Here is a 27,814-nt window from a genome sequence, read left to right as displayed (position 1 = left end):
TATGGACAGATGAGGGAGCCCTAGAGTGCAATATGAGATTTAATCATTAAATATTTTAGGCTAAAAATGCGTCCTGGCTTGTAAGTTTTAATTATTTTTTTTTAAAAAAAATCATAGACAAATTTAGAGAAATTTAGGAGTACAATGATATTCATTCGGTACAAATCCAAGGCCAAAAGGGCCCTCATACACTTTTAATCAATACACTTATAGTGAACTTGTAGTCTATAGGAGTCATGTTCAATAGATTAGCTAGTTTTGATAGTTATTTTGGTTGAATATCATGGATGGTCAAGCCACTAGTCAACGAATGATCCGACGTATGCGACCTCAGGAAAGATCTCGTCGAAGAGAAGAAGAGAACCTGAAACACGCTTCAATAGGAGGTTAGGCTAGTGTTAGAAAGTCCTGGCAAACCACTCCGACGCTTAAATTATGATCCTATGGAGAAAGGAAAAAGTTCTTTCTCAAAAGAAAGATGAAAAGAGAAAAGTCCAAAAAGAGACCTCTAGAATAACTCCTTTTTACGATTTTTATAGTCATCGGAGAACATTTCCACATCAGATGGAGCAGTGCCATTATGTAAGCGTATGAGGGAATTAGCTCCGACAACCGTTTCATTTTGGTATTACATGCAGAAAAGCTAGTATCTGAGAGGATAAAATCTGACAATCTCGTAACCATCTATTCATTCTTACACTACCGCATGTTTTCAGGAATATTCGCATCTCCCATTAGTGGGCCTACAAAAACTCATAGAATATGCGAAAGTGGGGCTCATGGCCTAGATGTCGTCTGAGGCTGAGATAAATTCTAAGATTGTGATGACATCTGAGATTAAGATGAGACTCGAGACCGAGATGACATATGAAGGCGAGACGAGCTTTGAGATTGAGACGGCTTCTTAAGCCGAGATGAAATCTGAGACCGAGATGACATCCGAGGTTGAGATAAACTCTGAGACTAAAACAACATCTAAGGTCGAGATGAGACTCGAAACCGAGATGGAGTCTGGAGCCGAGATGGGCTCTGAGGCCGAGATAAGACCTGAAATCTAGACGGTGTCTGAGGTCGAGATAAGATCCGAGATCGAGATGAGATCTAAGATTGAGGTCACATTTGAGGTCGAGATGAGATCCGAAATCGAGATGACGTCTGAGGCTGAGATGAAACTTGAGATTAAGGCGGCACATGCATGGTTTCATCCAAACTTCGCATGGATAGAGTTATCTTCCCTAGGATCATGTTGACTTGCAGAGTGCTAAGTCAGTACTAACCTTGACCACTACTTAACTCTTAATTATTGGCACGTTAACTTTGGCACGTCTTATCCGGAAGGAGGCCACATCATACACCAAACCCATGTCACACATTGCACCTTCATCCGTAGTAATGAGTCCAATGAAAATAAGTCGAAGAGTTTTTAGAAAATAAACACACTCTTTAGTAAATTTCAAATTATGATTTGCTCTTTGTTATTTAAGAAAATAAGATGCCTTAAAACATATTCGATAAAATATATTTGTCATGACCCATTGGAGATGATTAACAATTATTAGAAAGTCTGTCATGATATAAGACTTCTATGCTTCTAAGTGATAAGCACGCTGGATATTGTTTGAGTTGTGGCCATTGGCTAGTCCCAATGACAAGGCCCCAACACCTTTTACTCAGACACTTGGATAAAAGCAAGAGGCGGACAGCCACTTAACTCCAAAAGATAGTCCGCAAGTGGATTTCAACTGGTAGGTGGAAGTGCAACACAGGAGAGTTTAAATGGATGCGATAATATAATCAATCTCCATGAAAACGAGCTCGACTACCCAACTACTAAATTTAATCGACCACCTCTCCTGGTGCGAAGGTTCATACGAAAAAACACATTAAAAGAAAATGAAATGTGGTAGTCTAATGTTCTTCGTTTCTAGGTTCGTCGATAACTACGGGTTATCTTATCCTTTCCAATATCAAGATTCAAGATAGAAAGGGACGGAGGAGCTCTTCCAATCTTGACGTCCCGCTCCCTTCTCTTATTCGCATCGATACGTACAGCAACGTGCGCGCTGCTCGCAGTGTCCTTTTAGGTCGTGGGTGCTCTTCGACGTGCCTTCAAGTTCCCCGTTGAATACGTGCCTCCGATCGAGCGTTCGAGGGTGGTAAATTTTTCAAGGCATTTTATCGAACGACTCGCTCCACCAACTCCTCGAGTTGCCCGCGCAAATTGAGCTCGAAGCATGAATATGGGGACCGGCACGCGCTCGCTCTCGCCTCGCCGGCGAAGTGCTCTTCTACTTCGGTGCCGCAGCGGCGTCTCCTCCCTTACTCGCGGGTCTTCTTCTCCCAAGGCCACCCTGTTGTTGTCTTCCCTCTCCAATTCGCACCCCGTCGCCCTGCAGCGCTGCCACTCCGCCTCCAAGATCGCCCCTCCGCAGGCTGGTCTTCGACGACGCCGCCGACCCCTCCAAGGAGAACCGCCGGTGCCTCCCCGCGCCCGACCCGAAGCCGAGGCTGCCGCTGCCTTCCGCCTGGGCGCTCTCCCGCGGCCGCTCCCCGCCACGCGGCGCAGAGCACGACTCCTCTGTTGGGAATAAGGCCAATGGGCGACTCCCGGCGTGGGCACGATCGCCTTCCCGGACGTACGCGATCACTTCGCGGAACCAGGCTCGCCGAGAGCCTGTGGCGGCCTCCGGGGGGAAGAGGGGCGGGGACGGCGGCGGCGGCGGCGGCGGAGTCCTGGGTCTCTTCAGGAAGAGAAAGGAGGCAGCGCCGGCCGACGAGGAGTGGCACCAGCTCCGGATGCTCTCGTCGCGGCTGGGGCAGTGGCGGTTCGCCAACGCCAAGGCCGAGGAGGCCATGGAGGCCTCCCGGCGAAACGCCGACGTGCGCCCACTAACAAGCTTCCTTAATTTACAGCAGTTCACCCAATACTCTGTCTGCAATGTCAAGTTGTCAACCTCGATCGAAAGCTAATTTACCGGCACAAATTTCGCAGGAGAAGCTGTTCGACGTGTGGTTGGGTGTCTATGAATTGAGGAACCTCGTGGCAGCCAAGCGGATTTTGGTTCAACGAAGAAAGCAGAAGATGAAGCTGCTTCAAATCCTTCAACCGCAGGCTCATCTCCTGAGCCACTGGGAGCCCCATGCGAAGAAGCACATCGAAGCTGTAGCCATCCTTGTGAGGCTCTTAGGCACTGCTTGCCTCTCGCTTCCTCTGGTCGAAGGAACACAGGCAACGAAATCAATCTTCTCAATATCTTTTTTCTTTCTTCTAACTTTTTCCACTGATCTCTTGTTTCTCATGCAGGCTGACTTGGTGTCACTCCATCTCAACATGAGCACGTCAATGGAGATCATGAAGGAAATTGCTGGTGCAGCAGGAATCTTTTACTCAGAGGTAGAATTTCATCACGAGTTCACATATCTGATGGAATAAGTCCCTCTCTACTCACCATCTTGCGTATTTGTACCCTAATAAGGCTGGAGAAGTAGACGCAATCCTCATCGAGTTGGTCAAAGTAATAAGATCAGAGATAGAAAGTCTGGAGGAATTGATCAAGATTTGTAGAAGAGCCATTACATTGGAGGTTGGTCTCAGCATTAATTCATATCCCCGCTCTGATAAATATTTATTTCCTCGCTGTGTTTTGGCAGATGCATGAACTGAGCCTTCGAGCGCAGATGATTCAGGTGATCAAAGAGGAAGACGAACGCATCTTCTTTTATCCTCAGCACAGAGCTGAAATTTGCAAAGATACATTCACATCAGTGCGTGCGGTGCCGTATCGCACTCTTGTTTGGACTGTCTATTAACTTTTACTTCCTGAGAAAACAATTTTAAAGTAAATTTAAGAATTTTCAATATTCAATTAATTGTGATACAAAGAAATCAATTCTTAAACTGTCTTTTTTCTATAAAAAAATTTTAAATTTAAAAACAGAAATATTCTGATCTATTAATTCTGAATCCAATTTCATGTTTAATTTTTCTAAAATGGAACGACTCGATTGGTTTGTTTTACCATAATTTTTTGTAATTTTTCGAAATATGTAATTATCGATTCATTTTAAAATGCTTTTAAATTTTAATTTAGATTAAAAAAATTAAATTTTTAATTTTTAATATACTATATTTTAATTAAATGAGCCAAAATAACTGGTTTAATGGGCCACAAACCGCGTGATACGGTGCTCACTGCTTACGTCGACGTGCCCAACTGCCCGTATCTTCGGTACGACGTTTAGCTAACGGACTGGATCGACGGCCCACCAACAAGAGGCCGCATATACATACCGCGAACGGTAGATCGTGTATCCGCAGAATGATCAACGTCCCAAAGAAAAAGCTCATGTCTTGGCGAAGAAGTCGCCCCTGACCTGGTAGGCCTATATAATAAACGTCTCGCTAGACTTCGCTTTGCCTGTTGGAATTCGATCCTCTCTCGTTCCAGCTTTCTCATCGCCTGCTGATCACGATCCAATGGTGAATCAAGGCGAGACTTCGTCCTCCGATCCGTGAGTTTCCTTCCTTGTGGATGCCAGAATGTTTCTTTAGGGTTGGATCTGGGGTTCTGATTTTAATTTTTCATGTGTTCTACTTTCAAATTTGGGTGGATGCCTCCGCAGCAAGGGGAAGAAGGATTTTAGCACGGCGATTCTCGAGAAGAAGAAGGCGCCTAACCGGTTGATCGTAGATGAGGCTACTAACGATGATAATTCCGTGGTTGCCTTGCACCCAGAAACAATGGAGAAGCTCCAGCTCTTTCGTGGAGATACCATACTGTTGAAGGTATCCATTGCTCCCTTATTTTGATCTGTGCTTTCTAGAACTTATGGATCTTTAAGCTTCGGTGGAAGTCTGTCGAATCTGTAGTGCTGGAAATCTTTGTCGACTTGTTCAAATTTTTTTCGTGTTTTTGGCACTGCGGATGAAGTGCTAGTGATAGGTTAGGGGTTCTCCTACTGTTGTGGATCTTTTGTTTCTTATTTTTATCGGAATCTATTTGGAAACTGAAATTTTGTGAATTAGTTGAAAGAAAATCTATATTCAAATATACATGTTTACTCATCACTGCTTTTTTGATGTTCAATTTTGAGGTTAGAAAAAGAACTTTTTTTAAAACAAAGTGGCGTATGTTTCTATGATCTCGGTTATAGTTCTATGTACAATTTGGACAAATATTTTGACATGCATTTGGGACATCTGTATATATAGGGTAAGAAAAGGAGGGATACTATCTGCATTGCACTTGCTGATGACACATGTGATGAGCCAAAAATCAGGATGAATAAAGTTGTCAGATCAAACCTTAGGGTGAGGCTTGGGGATGTTGTCTCAGTGCACCAATGCCAAGATGTCAAGTATGGAAAGCGTGTTCATATACTGCCAATTGATGACACAATTGAAGGAGTCACAGGAAACCTGTTTGATGCATATTTGAAACGTGAGTTATGCTGAATATTTTCATAATCGGATTTAGGTGCTTCTTGGTCTTAATTGCTGATAATGAATAACAACATCAAACTCATTACTACATCTTTTGGTCAGTCTTCTGAATTCTTTTGCTTGCAATGCAACACTCAGATTCATCCTTTATGTGATTAGACTTCATATGTCACTTTAATGTAGTTACTTAGACTGCCAACTTTGTCCATAAGATAATTTTATACCACTGAGGTTGTAACTTGTATAATCTGGATCTACTTCTTTCTCTATATTACACTTGATTCTGATGATATACTGTTGGTTGGTTTACAATCCAGCAGTTCCTTGTTAATTTAAATATTATAACTGCACTCAACAGTGTAATCATAATTCTCTTCAATTTGAAGGAGAACTTCTTGAATAAATAATAATCTAAGTATCAACATTCTTATTTAGTATCTTATGCGATCTACCTTTTGTGGACAATTTATATTGAATGTAATATTTCATGATCAATTTATTCAAGAGTTTCATTTAGTGGTTACTCAAGCTATTTGTTATCTCTGTTTAGAGAAATCCTAATTTATTAGTTGAAATTAATAATTTAACTATATCTACCTTGGTATGTGAATGTGATCATTCATTTATCTTTTTTGGGTTTAAGTGAAGTTTACCACTCAAAATGAGATGTAATAGTTTCTTTTATGTTGCTTTTATTTACCTCCTAGCATCAGTGATTTAGATAGTTTCACCTTGTTTAATTTATGCATTTGAAGTATTCTTTTGAGCCATCAACGCCTATGCAATTGATAATTGTTCACACTGTTCTCTACTTTTCATTTCTTCTACAGTATCATTCTTTTGTCTACACTGGGGTTTTGTTATTGCTGATCACATGTTGTTCAATGCTCAATTAAATGACCATTCCAGCTTTTCTTTGAAATATTCTTCTAATCTAGATGGACTGTAATCACATAAGACTGTTGATCTCCTTCACCAATACAGTTATGTCCAACTTTTGTTGTTAATATATCTTCTTTACAATCTTTTGTTTCCCCCTGTATTTCCAGCTATTTCTGTGTTACACTTTTTTTATATTTTGGAACATTATTTACATATTGACATGGGTTACCTAATCGGAACCATGTATTATTGTGACACTTATAGCTTGTTAGAATGTTTATGAATCTTCTCTGTGTCACTAATTAGTGTTGCATTTCTTTGTTTATTTATTGAACTTATCTACCGTGGCTGATATTTTTTTTATGTTATTTCATGTTCTACTTGATTTCTTCAAGAAGTTACCTAGTAAGCATGTTCTTAGGTTGTTTTATTCTTTCTCATGATTGACACTCTTGTTATCCCTTTTTCTCTCATGACACTCTTAGGGTGACTTTTATACCTCCTTGTTTTGGTGAGATATTACAAATTGAAGAGAACAGTCTAAAGTGGCCTCAATAAGATAGAAATTGGATATGGATATATATACTATATTATGTTACCCATTTTAGATCAGATTTGATTTGTTAACATGGACAAGTGATGAGATAGGACTTACGAGACTAAAAATCATGTACCTAGGTAGTTACTGGGTTGTCAAAGGGTATTGTTAGTTAGATCAAATGATAAAAATTGTAAGTGGTAGCCTTATCTGATTTGTAGTATTAGTGGAATGGGAACATATTCAAAAAAATTTAAAGAAATGTTAAAATAAAATTATTTCATATATGAGATAAAAAAAGATACTAAAAGTTAGATGCATGCTATATTATGAATATTTAAAGAATTAAAATAAAATTATCTTATGTAGGAGATAATACTAACTAGATTGTTGCATGCTATATTTTGTGAAATACTAAAGGGGATTGAGACCACTGTTGGTTGAGAGAGGCTACTGCATTCTCTTTCCATGGATTGTACTCTCTCTCAATTGACAATTACCAAAAGAGGGGTCAGGAATTGAGTCAATTGAGTGACCACTTGTGAGCAGTGATGTGGTTTAGCAAATGGTATTGGAGTATGATGGATAAGTGGTGGCAAATCTAAGAAATTTAAGTAGGGTTTCAGTGATCAGTGGCTCTTCTCTCTCCTTTTCTTGGTGTTTGTTCCTATTTAAGATAGGATCACGAAATATTGATTAGATCTAAATGTTAACTATTTTTGCAGCATACTTCCTGGAGGCATATCGTCCTGTTAGAAAAGGAGATCTCTTCCTTGTCAGGGGAGGGATGCGGAGTGTTGAGTTTAAGGTTATAGAGACTGATCCTGCAGAGTATTGTATTGTTGCACCTGACACAGAGATCTTCTGTGAGGGGGAGCCTATAAAGAGGGAGGATGAAGACAGACTTGATGAGGTGGGTTATGATGATGTTGGTGGAGTTAGAAAACAAATGGCTCAAATAAGAGAGCTAGTTGAACTACCTCTTAGGCACCCTCAACTGTTTAAGTCAATTGGTGTCAAGCCACCAAAAGGCATATTATTGTATGGACCCCCTGGTTCTGGGAAGACATTGATAGCTAGAGCAGTTGCAAATGAGACTGGAGCTTTCTTTTTCTGTATTAATGGCCCTGAGATTATGTCAAAACTTGCTGGTGAAAGTGAGAGCAATTTGAGAAAGGCTTTTGAAGAAGCTGAGAAAAATGCACCATCAATTATTTTTATTGATGAGATTGATTCAATTGCACCCAAGAGAGACAAAACTGGTGGCGAAGTTGAGAGACGTATAGTTTCTCAACTTTTGACACTAATGGATGGTCTGAAATCTCGTGCCCATGTAATTGTCATTGGGGCTACAAACAGGCCAAATAGCATTGATCCAGCTCTCAGAAGATTTGGTAGGTTTGACAGGGAAATTGATATTGGCGTCCCAGATGAAGTTGGACGCTTGGAGGTGCTCCGTATTCATACCAAGAACATGAAGCTAGCTGAAGATGTATAAACCTTTGCCTTTCATTTCTTTTGCTATATATATATATAATATCAATTTAGTGTGTCTTATGACATAATCACGTAATGCAGGTTGATTTGGAAAGGATTGCCAAGGACACTCATGGCTATGTTGGTGCTGATCTTGCAGCACTATGCACTGAAGCTGCTCTACAGTGTATTCGTGAAAAGATGGACATAATTGACTTGGAGGATGAATCTATTGATGCCGAGATTCTCAACTCTATGTCTGTTACAAATGAACATTTCAAGACTGCTCTTGGAACAAGCAATCCATCTGCTTTACGTGAAACTGTAAGGATCACCTATCATTTCTCAATTTTTGAAACTGGACTGAAAATACATTTCAACAATGAAACTTTTAACCCGGGAATTTCTAGATAGCTGGATCATAAAAATTCAATACCCTGTAATACCATTGAACATATTGTTTTCACGAAAATTAAATTCCAGAAGCCCTAATTTATTTGATGTCCTAGCATTTTTCAATAATTATTTGATTAATATATTATGTTGTCACGGATTGCTTATTATTACTTGGTCCTTGGTCAGGTCGTTGAAGTGCCTAATGTCAGCTGGGATGATATTGGTGGTTTGGAGAATGTCAAAAGGGAGCTGCAAGAGGTAATCTTGTTTGTAATCATATTATCTTACTTTTAAGAATGTTTGATGATGAATAAGTTCTTATTATATTTTCTCCATTTCTTACAGACTGTACAATACCCAGTTGAGCATCCTGAAAAATTTGAGAAGTTTGGGATGTCCCCATCCAAGGGTGTTTTGTTTTATGGACCACCTGGTTGTGGAAAGACTTTGTTAGCTAAGGCTATTGCTAATGAGTGCCAGGCAAACTTTATCAGCGTGAAGGGTCCTGAATTACTGACCATGTGGTTTGGTGAGAGTGAAGCAAATGTACGAGAAATCTTTGACAAAGCACGCCAATCTGCACCATGTGTTCTCTTTTTTGATGAGCTTGACTCCATTGCAACACAGGTAAGCTATTATTTTCATCAGAGCTCTGCCTTTCTTTACCATACGAACCAAAATGGTCATAATCCTTTGCTCCATTTACAGAGAGGCAGTAGTGTTGGTGATGCTGGAGGTGCTGCTGATAGGGTTCTCAACCAGCTACTAACTGAAATGGATGGCATGAATGCCAAAAAAACTGTCTTCATTATAGGGGCTACTAACAGACCTGATATAATAGATCCTGCACTGCTTAGACCAGGTCGTTTGGACCAATTGATTTATATTCCTTTGCCAGATGAGGCCTCAAGATACCAAATATTTAAGGCTTGTCTGAGGAAATCTCCTGTGTCAAAAGATGTTGACCTAGCGGTTCTTGCCAAGTACACTCAGGGATTTAGTGGTGCTGATATCACAGAAATTTGTCAACGTGCATGCAAGTATGCTATCAGAGAGAACATTGAAAAGGTACGTTTCTACTTCTGGTTTTGCCTATTTGTGCCTGTTAATATATGAATGATTATATTTTAAGCATAATACTTGTATTTGCCATGTTGATTAGTGTTACAACAATTGCGTCTATGTTGGAGTCTAGAAATCTGCATTGACCAATAAGGCTAGGTATGAAAATGCCTTCCCAAAGTGCTTTTAGATGCCCAAACACTTTGGAATTCAAAAAGTCTTTTGGAATACTGATGTTAACAGTACTTTGAGGAGAGTGTTTTTCCAAGTAACTTTTGCAAAGTATTCTATATACATATAACAATTGGTGTAAATTTTAGATAAATATTGAATATGAAAACAATCAAAAGAAGGGGAGCCTTGGCACAAAGGTAAAGTTGTTGTCATATGATCTTATGGTTACAGGATTGAGTCGCAGAAATAGCCTCCAGTAAGGTTATGTACAATAGATCCAATATGGTCCGATCCTTTCTTGGGATTTTGCATTGACGGGAACTTTATGCATTGGGTTGCACGGTCTGCCCTTTATGAAAACAATCAAAATTTAATTTAGTGATATACTTTAATAGTTAATACAATTTAAGTAAATACAATTTGGATGGATAAATAGCATTTTGTAATGTTTGTAATGAGCATAAAAAATCATATTGTAGAACTTTTATAATAAAAATAATATTTCGATCATGAAAATATACTATAGCAAATATGAATAATGAGGATCTAAATTATGATTATAGGATTTCTTTTAACTGAGAAAAATAGAAATTCTAGCAATACCATACTATAATAAATAGTACGTAGTTATGTAATGTAGAGATATTTGCCTTATCTCATTTAAGTATAGAATATTTAACGACATTCTAATATCATATATCCATTTTTTTCATATTGTAAATGATTTGAATTTTATTTGATTAATTTTGAAATAGAATTGTTCCTAGAAAAATGGATTGGGGGCTTATGGCTTATATATATATATATATATATCACAGAATAAACAATAAAGAGATTTTTTTCCTCCCATAATTTTTAATTTTTTGGCCGTATAGTTTAGAATATTATGTCTTTACCCCTATATTTTGCAAAATAGAAACAAAATGCCCTCTAACTTTAATGTCATTTGTTCTGGGTGCAAATAGTGATTCCTCTGTTGCATGCGTTTTAAGTTTAAAGGATCAGAAGATTAGTTGGGTAGAATGAAATTAGATTGATTCTATGGGGATTCTATTCCTTTTGTTCAGTATATTACATTATTACTATATGATAAAGTGAGGTACTTTCAACTATGACATTCTTCTTTTGAAGATAGTCAATGGAATGTGTAAAAACAAATACTGGATAACCAAATTATACGATAATATGAAGAAAAATAATAAGGGGAGGAGAAGGTAACAGAATCTATTTAAAATTTCTTTGCCCTTGAGGAATCAATTTTTTTAGATTTAAACTCATTCAAGTGCTCATGATGAATCTTAAAACTATTCGAATAGAAGGTTGAGTAGTAGAAAAAAAGGAAACCTGTTGGATAATTCATCAGTCAAATATAAAGTTCAATCACAATTTTATTTATTTTTTGAACTGTCTTGACCTTGTCAATTGTACTTGGATGAATAGTCCTCTTTGTGTTGATAGAGGAGGGATATTTTGTATATATCTTTTGCAAACTAATATTCTAAACTATGAGGAGCAAAATGAAAAAGTAGGTAAACTATAGGGAAGAGCAAATGAATATTTTCTCCAGTATAAAAACAACCATTTAAAAAGTTAGTTAACGGTGACTTTCCATGGATTCACCTATAGAAGCCTCAGCTAAGGTTGGAAAAAAAAACTAAGAGAATGATTTTGTAAAATTTTCTAGGATGTTAATTGGTTATGGATGGGAGTTGAAAATTATCAAAGTGAAAAGTGTCTTCTAAAGATAGGTTTATCAAACTTTATAGCTGTAAAATTGTTTTTAAAAGCAATTTTGAGATGAGGTTACCAATCAATAATTTCCTGTTAAACAGTGCAGCACAGTGTTTTTTCTAAATACAATTTTGAAATTAAAATGCATGCCACACCCAGTCTAAATATGTTAACCAACATTTCTTCTTATGAAAAAATATTGAGCATTATTAACTCAAGTAATTAATTTTATGCACAAATTTATCTATTTTTTTACATTTTTTTTCCAATTTCTTTCAATTCTAATACATGTGTACTTAAAGTTACTTTTCCATGACCACTATTTAATACATCTTTGAAAGTTTAAATGTCCTAACTTCCAGAGATTACCATTCTGAAAAATCAGTTTTAGCTGTACAATCTCTACTTTGGGCTTAGTGATTTTACTTGGATGTATTTGCTCACTTGTTATCGTACATTCAGTGGCACATTTTGCTCAGCGTTGCAGCTTATAGGAGAGGCATTTCTTAAATCTCACTATTCATCAATTCATTGCAGGACATTGAAAGAACGAGGAAGAAGAGTGAGAATCCTGAAGCAATGGAAGAAGATGAGAGTGAAGTAGCAGAGATCAAAGCTGTTCATTTTGAGGAATCAATGAAGTTTGCTCGTCGCAGTGTTAGTGACGCAGACATTCGCAAGTACCAAGCTTTTGCTCAGACTTTGCAGCAATCAAGGGGATTCGGCTCTGAGTTCCGTTTCTCAGAGCGATCTGAAGCTGCAGCTGGAAACACTCCAACAGACCCTTTCACAGCTAATGCAGCTGATGACGATGATCTATATAGTTAGTCGATCCAAACATTTTCTTTTCCTATACATTTTACTGTGCTCCATATGTGAGAGACCTTTAAGGCTCTCATGAACGCTAGGCAGCGTACCTGCTGGCAGGTCATTTAACTGATTGTCATCTCTGGCCAAACTAAGATATTTTTAGATCTCTGTTACTATTTAAGCCTTAATTACGAAGTAGAAAAGCACATCTTTATCTATGACATCCAGTGGTTGCCCTTGGTTTTAGATATTTGTTTCTGACATTGACTGCCTGTTCAGATGTGCGACATGTTAGCTTTGGAATATGGTTTGTCATGTATACGAGTAGGTCATCACTTAGCTGGTAGTTCTAGGATCTTGTTCGAGTCTTTGGCCAAATAGAACATAGAGAACTTGATAGCACTGTTTGCATCTAAGAGCGCCGCCTACCCTGTCATTCTATTTGTCGGCTATGGGCCTCCATCTGAACTGTGCCACACGCGGGCGGGTTTGATTTTGTGCTCAGTGTGAAAGTTAAAAATTGCAAAATATGTTTTTTTTAAATGTCAAAAGAGGTTTTTTTTTAATATTAAACGGACGCTTCCTTTGGTGTGCGTTATTATAAATACTCTGATATTAACTGCTGCATTGTTAATCTGTTTTATAAAATTAAATCGGTCAATCAATCGGCAATCGCTATAATGTGCGAGTTTAAGTAATATATATATATATATATATATATAAATCAAAGTCTGGCTAGCTATTATTTCTCAATCAAACACAAGTTGTTCTTCCTCAAGCTTATGATATTTTCTGGAGCATGAGCGTCAGTGTCTCAGTGATGATGCCTCCAATAATTCCTCTTCGACAAAAATATCTCTTTAATTGGTTTTGTCAGTCACTATTCATTCTCTGCATACAGACAAGGTCGACTCCAATAAGCTTATCAATATTAATATTCATCACCACTACAAATCTTCCATGAACATGTGCAGCTAGAAGCACCTAATCATTAATTAAAGCATCACCACTGTTTTGTGAGATAGCTTCAGTCGTTTTGTCTCTGTCATCGCAAAGTGGCAACAGACGAATTGGCCATTTATACTGTGAAAACATGTTGGAGGCTTAGCCTCAAAATTGGCGTTTAATTTCCTGCACTGTTCTTCTACAGTCCCGGAGAGAAAGCCAAATGGTCGCTTCACTTCCTAAAATGTGTTGGTTACTTCCAACGTGAAATTCCAGTTTTAGTTGATTGTTCTTGAGACACAGTCTGTCAATTGTCTTAGATTGACTCAAAGTCAGAGGTAACTCCTTTCCATTAATCTCTTCTTCATATTCTTCCTCTTCTTTTTCATCTTGGACGTGTTCTTCGACTTCTTGATTTCGTATCTTTGCAAGAGACCTACCCTACACTTCAAGAACACTGACTTTGAGCGTTGAAGTGGCCACGATGATAAAAACGATCAACTTTAACGCTCTTTACATTCTCAGTTATTGGATTTTGAGATCGACGGGAGACACATAGCTTTCTGGGAAGGTGGAGTCGGAGCAAGCAAAAATGACACCATCAAATTGGCGTCATATGTGTCTTATAAAAAGTCATGATGATTTGAGCTAAGATGACGGAAACAGAACAGTAGTTCAATGGTTCATCTGAGTCATCTCGATCGCTTCTGCCCCCATTATGAAGGGAATTGAAGATCCAAGGGTCAAAGAAAACTGACTCATTTTGTAACCACTATTATTGAAGACACATTGCGTAAAAAAAGAGTCCCTCGTGTTTCTCGAGATTCACGAGGCAATCCTTGCTGTAGGGCCATCACCTATCACACTAGCAATACATGGCTCAAAGTTCCAAAAGAGATATTTCTGCATATCGCCAAAAAATGACTGATTAATGATGCCCGTCTTACTGAGGCCAACAACTTATCATCGGGACAATCTACTACCTGACAATGAGATTGTCAGACCTTCGTCAGCTAAAAGGGTGGAGCTTGACAAGTGTCTTTCTTGGAGGATATTATAAAGGTAGAATTACCTCAGCATTTCTGACCACCTACCGAGGTATAATGGTTTTTCTTTTGATCCCAAGGACCACTTGTGCCAATTCGAAAATGTTACTCTCCTCCATCAATATACTAAAGTAATCAAGTGTTTGGTCTTCCTCACTACTCTAGTGAGACCAACTCAATAGTGATTTTGCACATTAAGACTTGGGTCTATCCGTTCTTTCGATGATTTCGCAATTCTAGTCTTACGTCATTTCTCTAATTTTTAGAGGTATGCTCCTACCCCACTTAGCCTATTTAATCTTAAGCAAAAGACATAGGAAATGTTGTGTCAGTATATTCAACGCTTCACTCGAGCTCCACGAGAAATTCCCTCAGTAGTACCCAAAATCATAATGGGTGCATTTGCACAAGGACTTAAAGATGAAAATTTCACTAGCATATTACAACACCCTCAGAGGAGTATATCAATCGCACGGGTAGAGGTTGGTTGAAGTATGAATAGTGCCCTCCCCTATGACCTATGGAGGAGGCTGAGCAAGCCCGACAAGAGAACAAAATAGACCTAGGCTGGTTGAGATCCCTAAACGTTGACTTGAACAGTGCCCTCCCCTATGACCTATGCAACATGTTCAACAAAGATATCAACCCTACACTCTTCCCCTAAGGTATTCCCACAGGAGAGGCCATGCAAATCTACGAGGAGCACCAACTTTTGAGATGACCGATGGGTTATGAACGATGGCCCAAAGGTGACTTGCCCCTATTTTCTGTGACTTCCATTAGGAGTATGGACACACAACCCAAGAGTGTCAAGGGTTGGCTTGAGAATTGAAACAAGTTATTGAAAATTACCCCTGCATGAGAAATATATTAACTCATCAGGCTTCTTATCGGAATATACCCCCACCTCGGTATCCCCCAAGATAGAATTATCCTGGTCCAGCTCATCCACCTCAAAATCAGCCAGTGGCTCCACAATAGGAAAGAGTACTAGCTCAGAATCAACCCCTTTTAGAGGGACTATAAACATGATTTTCGGTGGCGCAACCGATGGAGATTCTAATCGCTCCAGGAAGCGATTCAGTTGGGAGGAGTGCATGGCTGTCAGCATGCAAGAACTACAATCTGGACCAATATTAGGATTTGGTCCCAGTGATTTGGAGGGCATTAATGTCTCCCATAATAATGTTTTGGTAATACGCATAGTCATATCTAATTTTGATGTTGCTAGAGTGTTTGTTGATGCCGGTAACTCGGTAAGTATTCTCTATTGGTTAGTATTAGAACAAATGGGAGTCAAGATAGATGATCTACAATCTATCAACACTTCTCTTTTTGGTTTTTCTGGACATGAAGTTCGACCACTCGACCAGATTAAGTTGCCCTTGTCTCTAGGTGAAGAGCCATGGAGGAGAATGACCTTGGAAAGTTTTGCAGTGGTTAATGCTCCTTCCTCTTATAATATTATTCTAGGTCGATATGCTCTTAGCACTCTTCAAGCAGTAGCTTCCCCTTATCATTAGAAAATAAAATTCTCAATCGATAGTGAGGTCGGGGAAGTTCAAGGGGGTGTCAGCAGGCCTCGCGAAAATGCTATGTTGAGATTATTCAGGCAAAGCAAAAAAAGAAATAACTTCGAGCTAGCTCGATTGGTCAGATCATCCGATGGCAGGGACTTATGCATAAATTTGATCTTAATTCAACTTTGACTTATCAAATTTTCATTTCTAATTTATTTAATTATTGAAAACTTTCTATATTTTTAATTTATTGCATGGACATTATTTGTGAATTAAATATACATTTATTTAAGTTTATTTATTTAATTTAATAAATTATTTAAGACTATTTATTTAATTATATATTGAACAAATATAAATAAATTCTTACTCCTATTCAATGATGCATGTGGTTAAGTCCTCCTTAGATCTAAGAATCTTACTCCTCAAACAATGATATTACATGGATAATTTCTTTCCAGTGAATAGCAGATTAGAGAAAGTGAATTTTTTGAGACTCAACTACAACACATGAGTACATGGATAATTTCCTTCCAGTAAATAGCAAAAATAAAGAAAGTCAAATTAAAAAATGATAAATCTCAATCAGTCTTATGGACTCAATCTCTGGGGGTGGCCGATTTATCCCACCGACCATAGATCATCGTAAGTGTTTTCTAATTTACCTGGATGAGATTTTGATTCAGTTACCCCTATAATTAATTGGCATAAATTAAATATGTCAACTTAAAAAAACATAAATAAACTCATATCAAATTAAATATTAAGTCTAAGTTGATGCGATCATCAAATAATTAAAATAGATTTGGAAGAGCAGGCCATGTGTCACACTATAAAATTATGAGCAAGGAGCAGGTATTGGAAGGGGGCAATTAAATTAACATTAGGATTAATCATTGTAAATACATGGTTAATTTATTTAATTAGAGGGAGAGCTCCTGAATTGATGAGGCATTAAACTGGAGGTTTGGCCATTAAATCAATGCGCCACGTGGCGGGTTATTTTGATCTTTCAGGCTTATATACGTGGACTGCTTCTATGGGTGCCACTTTTCTAGCAGCTATTGGATGCCTAGGGACACGTTTCGGGATCCAGTTGGTCTTTGAGTCCACAATATATATCGTATCACACTTATTTTAATTATTTAGAGTGACGAAATTAATTAAGGATGAATTAATTTTCAAATCGAAGGAAGGAAAAAAAAAAAGCAGTCCCTCATTTCCAAAATATAGATACTCAATTTTCAATTAAAATTAAATAAATAATTTATTTAATGTGAACTATCTAAAATATTTTTATATTATTTGATCATTCGACTATATAAAATTTAATAATTAGCTTTTACATGTAGAAATTAATCGTTAGCTTCAACAACAATAATTTTATATAATTTGATTTTACTTTTCTGAATGATTTAATAAGTAAAATAAAATAACAGAGATTGTAGACTACTTACTATTTTAAATGAATATTATTTACTCATGATCGATTATAGAAGATAATATAAAACTTTTATAATGTGTAAAAACCTGTTATTAACTTCTATAACGTGTAAAATCTAGTTGCTACCTTCTACAACGGTGATAAAAATCAAGAGAACGTTCATCATTTATAAAATTGTCAGATGGACACTCCATTTCAAATTAAAATTAAATGGATGTTCTATTTAACGCCAACTATTCAAAATACCCTTATATTATTATATGATCATTCGATCTTATAAAAGCTAGCAATTAGCATTTACACGTTGTAAGTTAATTGTCAGCTTAATTCTACAATAATAATTTTATATAATTTTGATCATGCTTTTTGAGTGATAATATAGTTAAAATAATATTTTAATGAGCAAAATAAAATGATAAAGATTCTATAATACTTATTATATTTTAAATAAACATTATCTGATAATGATCGACTATGTAAAAGATAACATGTAGCTTCTACAATATTTAGAAACTTGTTATTAGCTTCGTAAAAACTAATTGCTAGCTTCTACGATGATAATTTTATATTATTTTACTTTTCTAATTAATAATTTAATTAAAATAATATTTTAATGAGTAAAACAAATAATGGAGACTCCATTGATATTTATTGCATTTCAAATGAACGTAATCATCATAATCATTCTAAAAGTTAGATGTTAACTTCTAACAACGTGTAACATTTATCTTTTAACTTTTATAATATATAAAAATTAGTAGGTAGTTGCTATAAGAATAAAGATAATTCAAACAATTCATGATGATTATTTAATTTTAATTGAAAATGTCCATCTAATTTTAATTGAAAAATGAATATATTTTTGCCCATAAATATTTGAGGAAGTGCATGATATTTTTTTTATTTTAATTTTTTTTATAATTTTGAAAATTATGTTTCTCTTTTAGAGGTTTCTATGCTGAAGTCAAGTTCAAAGGTTGAAATTTATGGATAAAAGAAAGAAAAAAAATCAAAGAAAATAGTTGAAAATGGCTAAAGTCAAGCCACGCAAGGTTTCTAGATGAATTAGGGCAAGTGGATTCGATTTGTATGCCGATGTTGAAGTCATGAACAAGTTTGTCAAAGTTAACGAATTAGAAGATGAAGATGAACGAAAAGAACAAAGTATAATAATCGGAGAAGAAGAAGAAGAAATTCACTTTGAAGCAAACTTCCTAGTAAACATGCTTGTGCAAAATCTTTCTTACATATCTTATACTTTTCATACGACGACTCTTTGTATACATTTTTTGGATGATAATTTTCTATCGTCCTTGTAACTCGGTGACGAGTTCTTTGCCTATAGACCCTGAATCTAGATGAGTGGTTGCTGAATCTTCAGAGGAAATTGCTTTGGAAGCACACCATGGTTGCTTTGGTTCTGGTAAGAGATTGATATCTTCAGTGTTGTCTAACATTGTTAACACTAAAGGCATTGTTGGTCGATCTTTAGGCCACTCCTGAACACATAAGAGTCCAATTTTTATACACTTCATAACCTCAACTTTCGAAAATACTTGGTCGATGTTTTTGTCCACCAAATTCCACCATTCACCTTCTTTCCACATGTTCCACGCCTACAATTGTAAATAAATCATCATACCGATAACAATATATATATATGCGGTAATAAAAAGACTTACATATTCTAGAAGATTCGTCTGATGCTGAAAAACTCTTCTGTTCGTTTTGCCTGTTATAATTTCAAGTACCAATACGCCAAAGCTATAGACGTCGGATTTTATTGAAAATATTCCATCCATGATATATTCAGGAGACATGTATCCACTGCATCGATAAAAAAAATTATAAAATGAAGTTAATAATTAATGATTACAATTATAAGTTCTTACTATGTTCCGACGACTCTTTGAGTGTTTGCTTCTGATTGATCACCTCTGAATAATCTAGCCATTCCGAAATCTGATATTTTCGGATTCATATCTTGATCGAGAAGAACATTACCGGCCTTCAAATCCCTATGAATGATTCGAAGCCTCGAGTCATGATGAAGATACATAAGACCTCGAGCGATTCCAATTATGATGTTGTATCGTGTTCTCCAGTCTAACAATTTATCTCGAACTTCATCTGAATAAATAACAGTCGATCACAAATTGCTGCTTAATTCGAAGAAAATAAAGAGATAATCACAGGGACAAAGAACAGCTTGAACTAACCGAATAAGAAAGCATCGAGGCTTCCATTAGGCATGTATTCATAGACCAGCATCCTCTCCGCCCCTTGAATGCAACATCCAAGAAGTCGAACGAGGTTCCGATGTTGCAGTTTTGCGATCAAAGTTACCTCATTTTTGAATTCATTCGCGCCTTGAGTCGATGTCGTTGATAATCTCTTTATGGCGATTTCTTGCTCCTCCCCCAATTTCCCCTACAAAGAATTTTTGTTTTGTTTTTGATGTTAATTATCAGCTAGCGATATTAATGGCATCCATGGCTTCTTGTCACCAAATTTCACCTTGTATACAGGCCCGAAGCCTCCCTCCCCGAGCTTGTTGGCGATGGAGAAGCCATTGGTGGCGTCTCTGATGGTGCTCAAGTCCAACAATGGCAGCTCTAAGTCCTCCCCCTCTGCTTTCTGATGGATTTGGGGACCTCTCTTCTTCCTCCAGACGAAGTAGGCAGCGCAGGCCAGCGAAATGGCCACCACAGGAAGCACTACGCCCATCGCCACCGCGAGATTCCGGCGACGAGATCGCCCAGGTGAAGAAGACTCGGATACTGATCAGATTGAGATAGATAAATTAAGCAGTGATTGAATCGTTGAGCTTCGTTTGTTTGAGATTTTTGGTTGCTCACCCAGATCCGCTGCGGCTAATCGGACGTAAAGATCTTGTCCCAATCCGCCTTGGTAGACGGTGATGTCGGTGAGATCGGTCGTCCATATTATGCATCCGCTGACGCTCCGGCCGACGCTGACGTTGGAGGCGGCGAACGCCGTGCAGGAGCAGTTGCTCAAGCAGAGGGCTCTGCATTGCTCCAGAGTCAGGGTCGGGACGACCGTCGACCTCGAGGTGTCCGGAAGCTTCGCGCCTCGCTGGGTGAAGAAGCCGTCGGTGTTGTTCCGGCAGTCGCGGGCCGTCGTCCTCGCGCAGCCGTCGGACCCGTCGAGGAGCCCCCAGTTGGTGGGGTTCCTGGGGCGGAACCCCGGGAGGCACGCGCACAGCGGCGAGCTGCTCGGACGGCAGAGGCCGTTGGGGCCGCAGGAGGAGATGCTGTCGCAGAGATCCTTGGGGACGTACCAGATGATGTTCCAGTCCTGCTCCGACTCCAGCCACACGATGAGCTGGAGTTGGCCGGAGTGGTGAATCACCCACCGCAAGACGGCGGTGCTCTGGGGGTTGTACAAGAAGGTGATCCGGTTGGGCTGCACGTCGAAGAAGACGAGCCCGTCGGACATGTCCGTCACCTCCGGCACGCCGCTGAACCAGCGGCCGTTCCACGGGCCGGCGCGCCAGTAGGGCTGCGTCCCCGACCAGGTCAACAACTGCGGGTTGCCCTCCACTTCCAAGCCGTAGGTGTACTGCGACGGAGCAGGGTCGCCGTCGCTCGTCCACGCCGTCAGGTTGATGTTGTGGTCGACCCCATTCCTGAGCCTCCGCCGCCCCATCATCATCCCGGGGATCTGAGTATCAGTCGGAAAGTCAAAGCTCCGCCACGCGAAGCTCTCTTCCTCGGCGCCATTGTCGCCGGCCTCTCGGACGACGAAATTCCCGTCGTCGAGGAGTTGCGCCACCGGATTCTCGAGGGCCGGCGCGGGCGAACCAGACGACCAGACGGCGGTGGAGTTGGAAGACCCATCGGAGATGACGAGGGCGCCGTCGGAGGTCAAAGAGAGGCTGCCGGATCGGTCGGCGATCGGTCGGCGGCGGTTGGCGACCCACACGACGGTTTGAAGGGGGATATTATTATACCTATTATGGAAAATCAAATCCAGAATCCAGTAAAACGATGAGCTTATTATAGTAAAAAAAAAAATCATCAGAATCTAACGAAGAACAGTACCAAATGCCGACGTAGCGACTGTTAGATCCATTGGGGCTGAAGAATCCCAACCGGAAGTTGCCGTTGGGGGAGATCAAGGTGGTCGTATCGTCGTCGAGAAGAGGTCGATCTATCGATAGGGTGTCTGCTCCTCTAGAGATCGAAAAGAAAGTAGACACAAACAGAAAAAGAAGACAAACCAAGGAGAACGAAGAGGAGGAAGCAGTTCTCCCTTCCATGGCTGAAGAGGATCAGAGGATTAGCTGATGCTTCTCCTCGTATTTATTCGAGTTGTTTACTGAATGGATTCGAACGGCACTGGGCTCTTGATTATTCTTCTTCCGTGCGCCACCCGTTGACTTTAATCATACAAGTTCGAAACATTATCTAGACTTTGAAGAAGGTGCAAGGTATGTTTGACCGGTTTGTCAAAATATTTGACTGTGGACATGAAAATGTGGGGGAGAATGATTAAGCATTTTGTTTGTTTGTTTGTTTGTTTTCTATTCAAAGCATCAAACTAGGAATGATCATGACTTGTCTCTCCATTTCAACATTGTTGTGGCTCAAGTTTTAGTAGACTAGTGCATTGCAATTATTATTATTATTTTTAAAGTTTTTAATAAATTTAACTATAGTTCCATTTTGTCTATTATAAAGCCAAAGTCAACTACGGCGTGGCAGAAAGTCAAAAGTCAAGAATGGCGGTTAGATCTCCTTAAGATCAACTAGCGACAGCTGGAACATTTGCAGTGTCATGAAACCACAACTGACTGAATCAGATTTTAATCAGTGAGTTATTTTCCCAAAAACAAATTCATGCTATATAATTAATTTTGTTTTCTTAAAACGGATTTTGATATTATTTAAAAATAAAATAAAATAAAATATGAAGGACAACAGAGCATCCTTTTCTTCATTAAGTCAAGTCGTGCAACTTAAACTACCTCATTAATGGCGTTCCATCCACCTTCGCACCCCACCGCACGGCGCCGCCCCCATTATATATATATATATTTTTTAATGCTTCTCTCTGATGTGGTTACGACGGCGGTCCTTTCTCGGTCAGTCTCCGATCGCGATTTGATCAGAATGCGATTACGATTTGGTCGAAAATCGACACGTGCCACTACTGGTCGAAAATCGACACGTGCCACTACTGGTCACATTTTCGATCAAATTGTGTTGGATTCCGACCACAATCCAATCAGAATCCAATATCGACCGATGCGTCAGCAAGCGGGGCATCGATCGCGCTCGGGTCGACGACCGACAGTAGTCAGACGACGTGGCGAGCACGGCGACAGCCAAGGGTGGAGCCACGAGGGGGGCAGATAAGGGCCACCGCCCCCAGCTTTTTGATTTTCATTAAATAGAGAAGGAGGACATGAGATTGGCAGTCTGATCGCACGCCCGTGGCCCCCCCTCTCGTGGAAACCTACCTCCACCCCTAGTGGCAGCGGCGGTAGTCGGAAGCGGAATATTGTGTATTCTCACATTTGGACGGTTAAATCTAGCGCGCGATCGCGTGATGGATGATAGATCGCGCGTAGCGCTCACGAACACATATAAGAAAGTCGCGTAGAATATTAAACTCGTGTATATGTATATATATTAATGCTTCTCTCCGATATTGGTGTCATTATGACGTCATAAATATTAAAATAGTGGAACATGTCGACATGATTCCTTATGGTGGTGGTCCCCATCTAAAAAATAAATAATGTATTATTTGATAATAAAATTTAAATATCACGATAATTTTTGAAGAGAACACTAGCTGTGTCCGCATATTCCAGTATGAGTCCACTATCACTGAAAAAAAAAAGCGTCAGCGTCGTCAACTGCCAATTAATTTCAAGCTATTTCCCTGCGGACACGGCAGAAGGAACAGGACGCGATTGGCCAATATCGTCATTAATTTATTATTATAAACATCTCCGGCCGCTGCCGACGATTTTGACGAGAAATTGGGAGGAAGGATGATGAGGTCGAGAAGCTTCGCGGCGGTCGTCTTCTTCCCTCTTCTCCTTCTCGCGGCGACTCTGGTCGCGATCTGCAGTGGAGCAGACAGATTGACCCCGGATCTGCCTCTCCTCCTCGATGACGGAGCGTCGTCGCTGGTATCCGCCGGCGGCAGATTCCGGTTGGGGTTCTTCAGTCCCAACGGATCCGGCAACCGCTACGTCGGCGTGTGGTACAACCGCATCCCGGTCCGAGCCGTCGTGTGGATCGCCAATCGCGGGCTGCCGGTTACTGCCAGCTTCGGGAACCTCTCTATGACGAGTAACGGGACACTGGTCCTCGTCGATGGGTCGACTTCGGCCGTCGTCTGGTCTACTGCCTCGCTCGCGCCGGCCCTTGTAAATCCCGTCGCGCAGCTGCTCGACGATGGCAACTTCGTCGTCCGTGAGGACGATGAGCCTGACAGCTTCGCGTGGCAGAGCTTCGACTTCCCGACGGACACGTTCATTCCGGGCATGATTTTGGGGCAGAGGAAGATGAGGACTGGGCGAATCATTGACATCAAGATGACGTCCTGGAAGAACGACATCGATCCTGCTCCGGGACTATACTCGTTCGGATTAGACGTGCAGGGCGATTCCCAATTGTTCCTCTGGTCCGGGACGCAACCGCACTGGCGCGCAGGGCCATGGAACGGCCGCTGGCTCAGCGGCGTCCCGGAGGTGAGGGACAGATCCGACGGGCTCGTAGACTTCGACGTGGAACCCACTCAGGTCACCTACTTGCCCAACAACAAATCTCCTGCCATCTTGAGGTGGGTCGTGAACAACACTGGTCACCTACAGCTCATCGTGTGGATGGAGGCTCTACAAGTTTGGAACGCTATCTGGTACGTGCCCAAGGATTTGTGCGATAGCGTGTCTTCCTGCGGCCCCAATGGCTACTGCCGTCCAAGCTCCTCCCCGCGTTGTGCATGCTTGCAGGGGTTTCACCCTAGGAACCCTAGGAACTGGGAACTGCTGGATGGGTCAGACGGTTGCGTGAGGACGACTACATTGGCATGCCAGAATGGGACTGATGGATTCTGGACCCAAAGTGGCACCAAGTTGCCAGACACGGCTAGAGCGACAGTGAATGCAAGCTTGAGTTTGGAGCAGTGCAGGGAATTGTGCTTGAGAAATTGCTCTTGCAGAGCGTATGCAGCCTCTAACATTAGCGACAGTGGCAGTGGATGCATAATATGGACAACTGATCTCACTGATATCACAGTTTATGAAGGTGGATTAGGGCAAGATCTTTATGTCAAGCTAGCAGCAGTGGACTTAGGTGAGTACCATACTGATTAAATTGTTGATCAGGCAAAAGAACTACACGATATGTTTTATGAGCAATCAAATTCAACTTTTGCACTGACTCAATTACTGTTATCCTTCAGCATCTGAGCCTTCGCCTAAGCATTCTCTCCGGAAATACATGGTGGTGATGATTGTGATACTTCCTCTGACAATTCTTTTCCTAGCTTGTGTTGCTTACTTCATTTGGAGGAAGAAAAGAAGTAAATTCGTTCTTTGTCAGCTATTTTACTTGGTCATCTTGACTTCTTGTCTGGTCACGCCAGCCTTGAAGATGTTATCTAACTTCCTGCATGAATTGTTCTCTTGATATGTAGGTCTTCATAGAACTGAAAATGAAGAAGAGAAGAACTTGGAATTGCCATTATTTGACTTGAGCACAATTAGAGATGCAACTAACAACTTCTCAGTAGACAATAAGCTTGGTGAAGGAGGTTTTGGGCCTGTATACAAGGTAGGGAATAGAATGAATTCTTAAACATATTTCATTCTTTTTGCATATATGATCTTGTAAGGAATTTCCTATTCAGTTGTTGAAAATTTTCCCCCAAGTTCACCTTCTGCATTTTTCAACATAAAAATTCTAGATTGAAAATCTAGGGTAAACTTGAGTTTTTCTTGGGCTCTAATAGGGAATTTCTATACATGGCAGGAATATTTTTCATGTAAACTAACAAGAGGCCTTTGGATCAATTTCTCCTAGTCAAATCTTACTGTTGGTGAAAATAGTAGTTTGGTTTATGTAAACAATATTTGACACTTTTACCAAAAAAGATGACACTAAATTGCATGTAGGGGAAGTTGGAAGACGATAGAGAAATAGCTGTAAAAAGATTATCAAACACATCGACTCAAGGTGCAGCTGAGTTCAAAAATGAGGTTACATTGATTGCAAAGCTACAACATCGTAATCTTGTAAGGCTACTTGGATGCTGCATTCAAGGGGGTGAAAGAATGTTGATCTATGAATACATGGCTAATGGAAGCTTGGATGCTATCCTATTTGGTTAGTGAATTTTTCCATTCACATAGATTATATATATTTTTGTCCACACTATGAAAAGTGATTTTATTTGTTTAAGAGTTGACATCCATTAAAATAGTTTGATTATTGGTTATTAGTTTAGTTTAAAAATGTTTCATTATTTTGACTATGTTTGCTTACTGAGCTTAGGTCAAAGTCAACTAGAAAATTTTATATTTGCTCTAGTTTGAGTTAAACCCCAACTCTTGTATATATGCTCCTAGAGAGGAATTCAAGTTGATCTAAGAAATAATTTAAGTTAGTCACTTCATATCGACCACACAATATATATATTGAATTATGTAAACTGATCAATAAGTAAATTTACAGTATTATTTTTATTCAGATGAACTTCAAGGTGCTTTGTTGGACTGGACAAAAAGATACAACATCATTCTAGGAATTGCTCGTGGCCTTCTTTATTTGCATCATGATTCGAGACTCAGAATCATCCATCGGGATCTCAAAGCTAGTAATGTTCTTCTAGACAAAGAAATGAATCCCAAAATATCAGATTTTGGAATGGCTAGGATATTTGGAGGTGAAGAATCAGAAGCAAATACTAAGAGAGTTGTCGGAACATAGTGAGTAATAACAATTTCAATTATCTCTAACTACATTATATATACTAGGTCCTAATATATATTTCTACCGTTATTGTAGTGGATATATGGCTCCAGAATATGTCATGGATGGAATGTTTTCAGTAAAATCCGATGTATATAGTTTTGGGGTATTAATACTTGAGATCATAACAGGCCAAAAGAACAGAGGTCAGTCTCACTCAAAGCTGCAACTGAACCTCTTAGGACATGTAAGTGTAAATATCTCCATTTTCTATATTTCAACCGTGCTCATATCTTGATCATGCTTACATTTTCTTCTAGATTTGGATGATGTGGAAACAAGGTAAATGCCTTGATTTAGTGGATAAAAATGCCGGTCGCTCATTTTCAGAGGATGAGGTTTTGAGGTGTGCCAAAATTGGACTTCTGTGCGTTCAAGAGTCTCCCATAGACAGGCCAACAATTTCCTCGGTTCTAACGATGTTGGGCAGTATCGACAACATTTCTCTCATACCAGAACCTAAACAACCAGGTTTCTTTTCTTCAACAGATTCATATGTAAACTCAGCAATGCCTGATCTACATTCCCAATCCACAGAGAGAGAATCATTTACAGAGTTGGAAGGTCGATAAGTAATGTTCATCAGAAGATGTACTAGTAGGAAATACCAAAATATGTTTAAGCATAAGAGCAAGGTATTTGTGTACGAGTCTTCTGTGTAAACATATGATCGACTAACTCAACTGAAAATAAGATAAGATCATCCCTCTTTGAACTCTGTTTCAGTAATTTTCTTTTTCTTGAGAAATAGATAGTTTTTCTAAATGAAATCGCATTGGGGGACTTATAATATAAAGAAAATATATAATTTAATATTTTTTTTTAACAAGTAGACGCTAAATAATTAAAAATCTCGTTGGAACATGGGCCCAGACAATAACATCAACCCGTCGCATCGTTATCCAGTCACATGCCTCAGTTCAAAGATTTCCCACAACAGCCGGCACCAGATTGAGCCAACCGTATCAACTACCGAAAATTAACGTCCACGTGCCAAAATAACACCCCTGGTTTTCGTACCCGGCAGGGTACTGCGTGACAGCTGATCCTCTCGCCCGAGCCGGCCGACAAGCGAACCGGGCCTTCCCAGCGGACCACGTGGCCGCTACGCGTCCGGTGCGCCGTTATATTGGGCGTCGACGACCTGCGAAACGCACGCGTGGACGACACGGCGCCTGCGTCGGCCCCGGTCTCCCCCGCCGCAAGCGATGCCGGTGTGGGGCCGCGAGGACTCCCGCGGGACCCGATCTGCCCGCCGATCCCCAAGGCTCTGACCCGCTGTGTCGGCAGGGCACGCGGTGCCGCCGCGTGTACTCCCGGTAGATTCCAAAATGAC

The 27,814-nt window shown here is 39.8% G+C and overlaps 4 protein-coding genes across 4 annotated transcripts; 3 read left to right on the top strand and 1 right to left on the bottom strand.

Moving 5' to 3' along the window:
- The first annotated feature begins 2,092 nt into the window (after positions 1–2,092).
- On the top strand, positions 2,093–3,819 carry LOC141830301 (QWRF motif-containing protein 7-like). The gene is given in 6 exon segments (XM_074717752.1): positions 2,093–2,435; positions 2,437–2,880; positions 2,993–3,229; positions 3,305–3,394; positions 3,477–3,584; positions 3,652–3,819. Coding segments are annotated over 6 exon segments (1,239 nt in total). The 5' UTR covers positions 2,093–2,234; the 3' UTR covers positions 3,811–3,819.
- A 611-nt stretch (positions 3,820–4,430) lies between these two features.
- LOC141830633 (cell division cycle protein 48 homolog) lies at positions 4,431–12,730 on the top strand. Its single transcript, XM_074718040.1, has 9 exons — positions 4,431–4,512; positions 4,624–4,786; positions 5,213–5,441; positions 7,589–8,355; positions 8,442–8,663; positions 8,922–8,993; positions 9,081–9,362; positions 9,444–9,803; positions 12,240–12,730. Exons 1-9 carry the CDS (start codon positions 4,478–4,480, stop codon positions 12,528–12,530), a joined length of 2,421 nt encoding a protein of 806 aa, XP_074574141.1. The 5' UTR covers positions 4,431–4,477; the 3' UTR covers positions 12,531–12,730.
- A 5,917-nt stretch (positions 12,731–18,647) lies between these two features.
- LOC141830671 (G-type lectin S-receptor-like serine/threonine-protein kinase At4g27290) lies at positions 18,648–21,785 on the bottom strand. Its single transcript, XM_074718088.1, has 7 exons — positions 21,532–21,785; positions 20,326–21,440; positions 19,985–20,247; positions 19,687–19,897; positions 19,360–19,597; positions 19,150–19,294; positions 18,648–19,083 (listed from the first exon to the last, which is right to left on the bottom strand). The coding sequence occupies exons 1-7, from the start codon at positions 21,747–21,749 to the stop codon at positions 18,772–18,774; spliced, it is 2,502 nt and encodes an 833-aa protein (XP_074574189.1). The 5' UTR covers positions 21,750–21,785; the 3' UTR covers positions 18,648–18,771.
- A 1,617-nt stretch (positions 21,786–23,402) lies between these two features.
- On the top strand, positions 23,403–27,207 carry LOC141831012 (receptor-like serine/threonine-protein kinase SD1-8). Its single transcript, XM_074718463.1, has 7 exons — positions 23,403–24,801; positions 24,911–25,030; positions 25,145–25,281; positions 25,623–25,833; positions 26,198–26,435; positions 26,515–26,665; positions 26,739–27,207. Exons 1-7 carry the CDS (start codon positions 23,493–23,495, stop codon positions 27,048–27,050), a joined length of 2,478 nt encoding a protein of 825 aa, XP_074574564.1. The 5' UTR covers positions 23,403–23,492; the 3' UTR covers positions 27,051–27,207.
- Positions 27,208–27,814: the final 607 nt, after the last annotated feature.

The sequence above is a fragment of the Curcuma longa genome, chromosome 6 (assembly GCF_044706935.1).
Source record: "Curcuma longa cultivar G26 ecotype Majalengka, Jawa Barat chromosome 6, ITB_CL_G26_1.1, whole genome shotgun sequence".
Classification (NCBI taxonomy): domain Eukaryota; kingdom Viridiplantae; phylum Streptophyta; class Magnoliopsida; order Zingiberales; family Zingiberaceae; genus Curcuma; species Curcuma longa.
Note: the sequence above shows the minus strand (reverse complement) of the source record. Positions and strands in the feature narration are given on the sequence as shown.

What these genes read in the sequence shown, in the direction of transcription:
- LOC141830671 (XM_074718088.1), bottom strand. Translation starts at nt 21,749, where the DNA reads ATGGAAGGGAGAACTGCTTCCTCCTCTTCGTTCTCCTTGGTTTGTCTT. An exon ending in ATTAGCCGCAGCGGATCTGG is followed by an intron (nt 20,248 to 20,325) that starts GTGAGCAACCAA and finishes CAATCTGATCAG; the next exon opens with TATCCGAGTCTTCTTCACCT. An exon ending in CCTCGATGCTTTCTTATTCG is followed by an intron (nt 19,598 to 19,686) that starts GTTAGTTCAAGC and finishes TTATTTATTCAG; the next exon opens with ATGAAGTTCGAGATAAATTG.
- LOC141830633 (XM_074718040.1), top strand. Translation starts at nt 4,478, where the DNA reads ATGGTGAATCAAGGCGAGACTTCGTCCTCCGATCC. An exon ending in GAGACTTCGTCCTCCGATCC is followed by an intron (nt 4,513 to 4,623) that starts GTGAGTTTCCTT and finishes ATGCCTCCGCAG; the next exon opens with CAAGGGGAAGAAGGATTTTA. An exon ending in TCAGAGAGAACATTGAAAAG is followed by an intron (nt 9,804 to 12,239) that starts GTACGTTTCTAC and finishes AATTCATTGCAG; the next exon opens with GACATTGAAAGAACGAGGAA.
- LOC141831012 (XM_074718463.1), top strand. Translation starts at nt 23,493, where the DNA reads ATGATGAGGTCGAGAAGCTTCGCGGCGGTCGTCTTCTTCCCTCTTCTC. An exon ending in GTTTTGGGCCTGTATACAAG is followed by an intron (nt 25,282 to 25,622) that starts GTAGGGAATAGA and finishes AATTGCATGTAG; the next exon opens with GGGAAGTTGGAAGACGATAG. An exon ending in AACTGAACCTCTTAGGACAT is followed by an intron (nt 26,666 to 26,738) that starts GTAAGTGTAAAT and finishes ATTTTCTTCTAG; the next exon opens with ATTTGGATGATGTGGAAACA.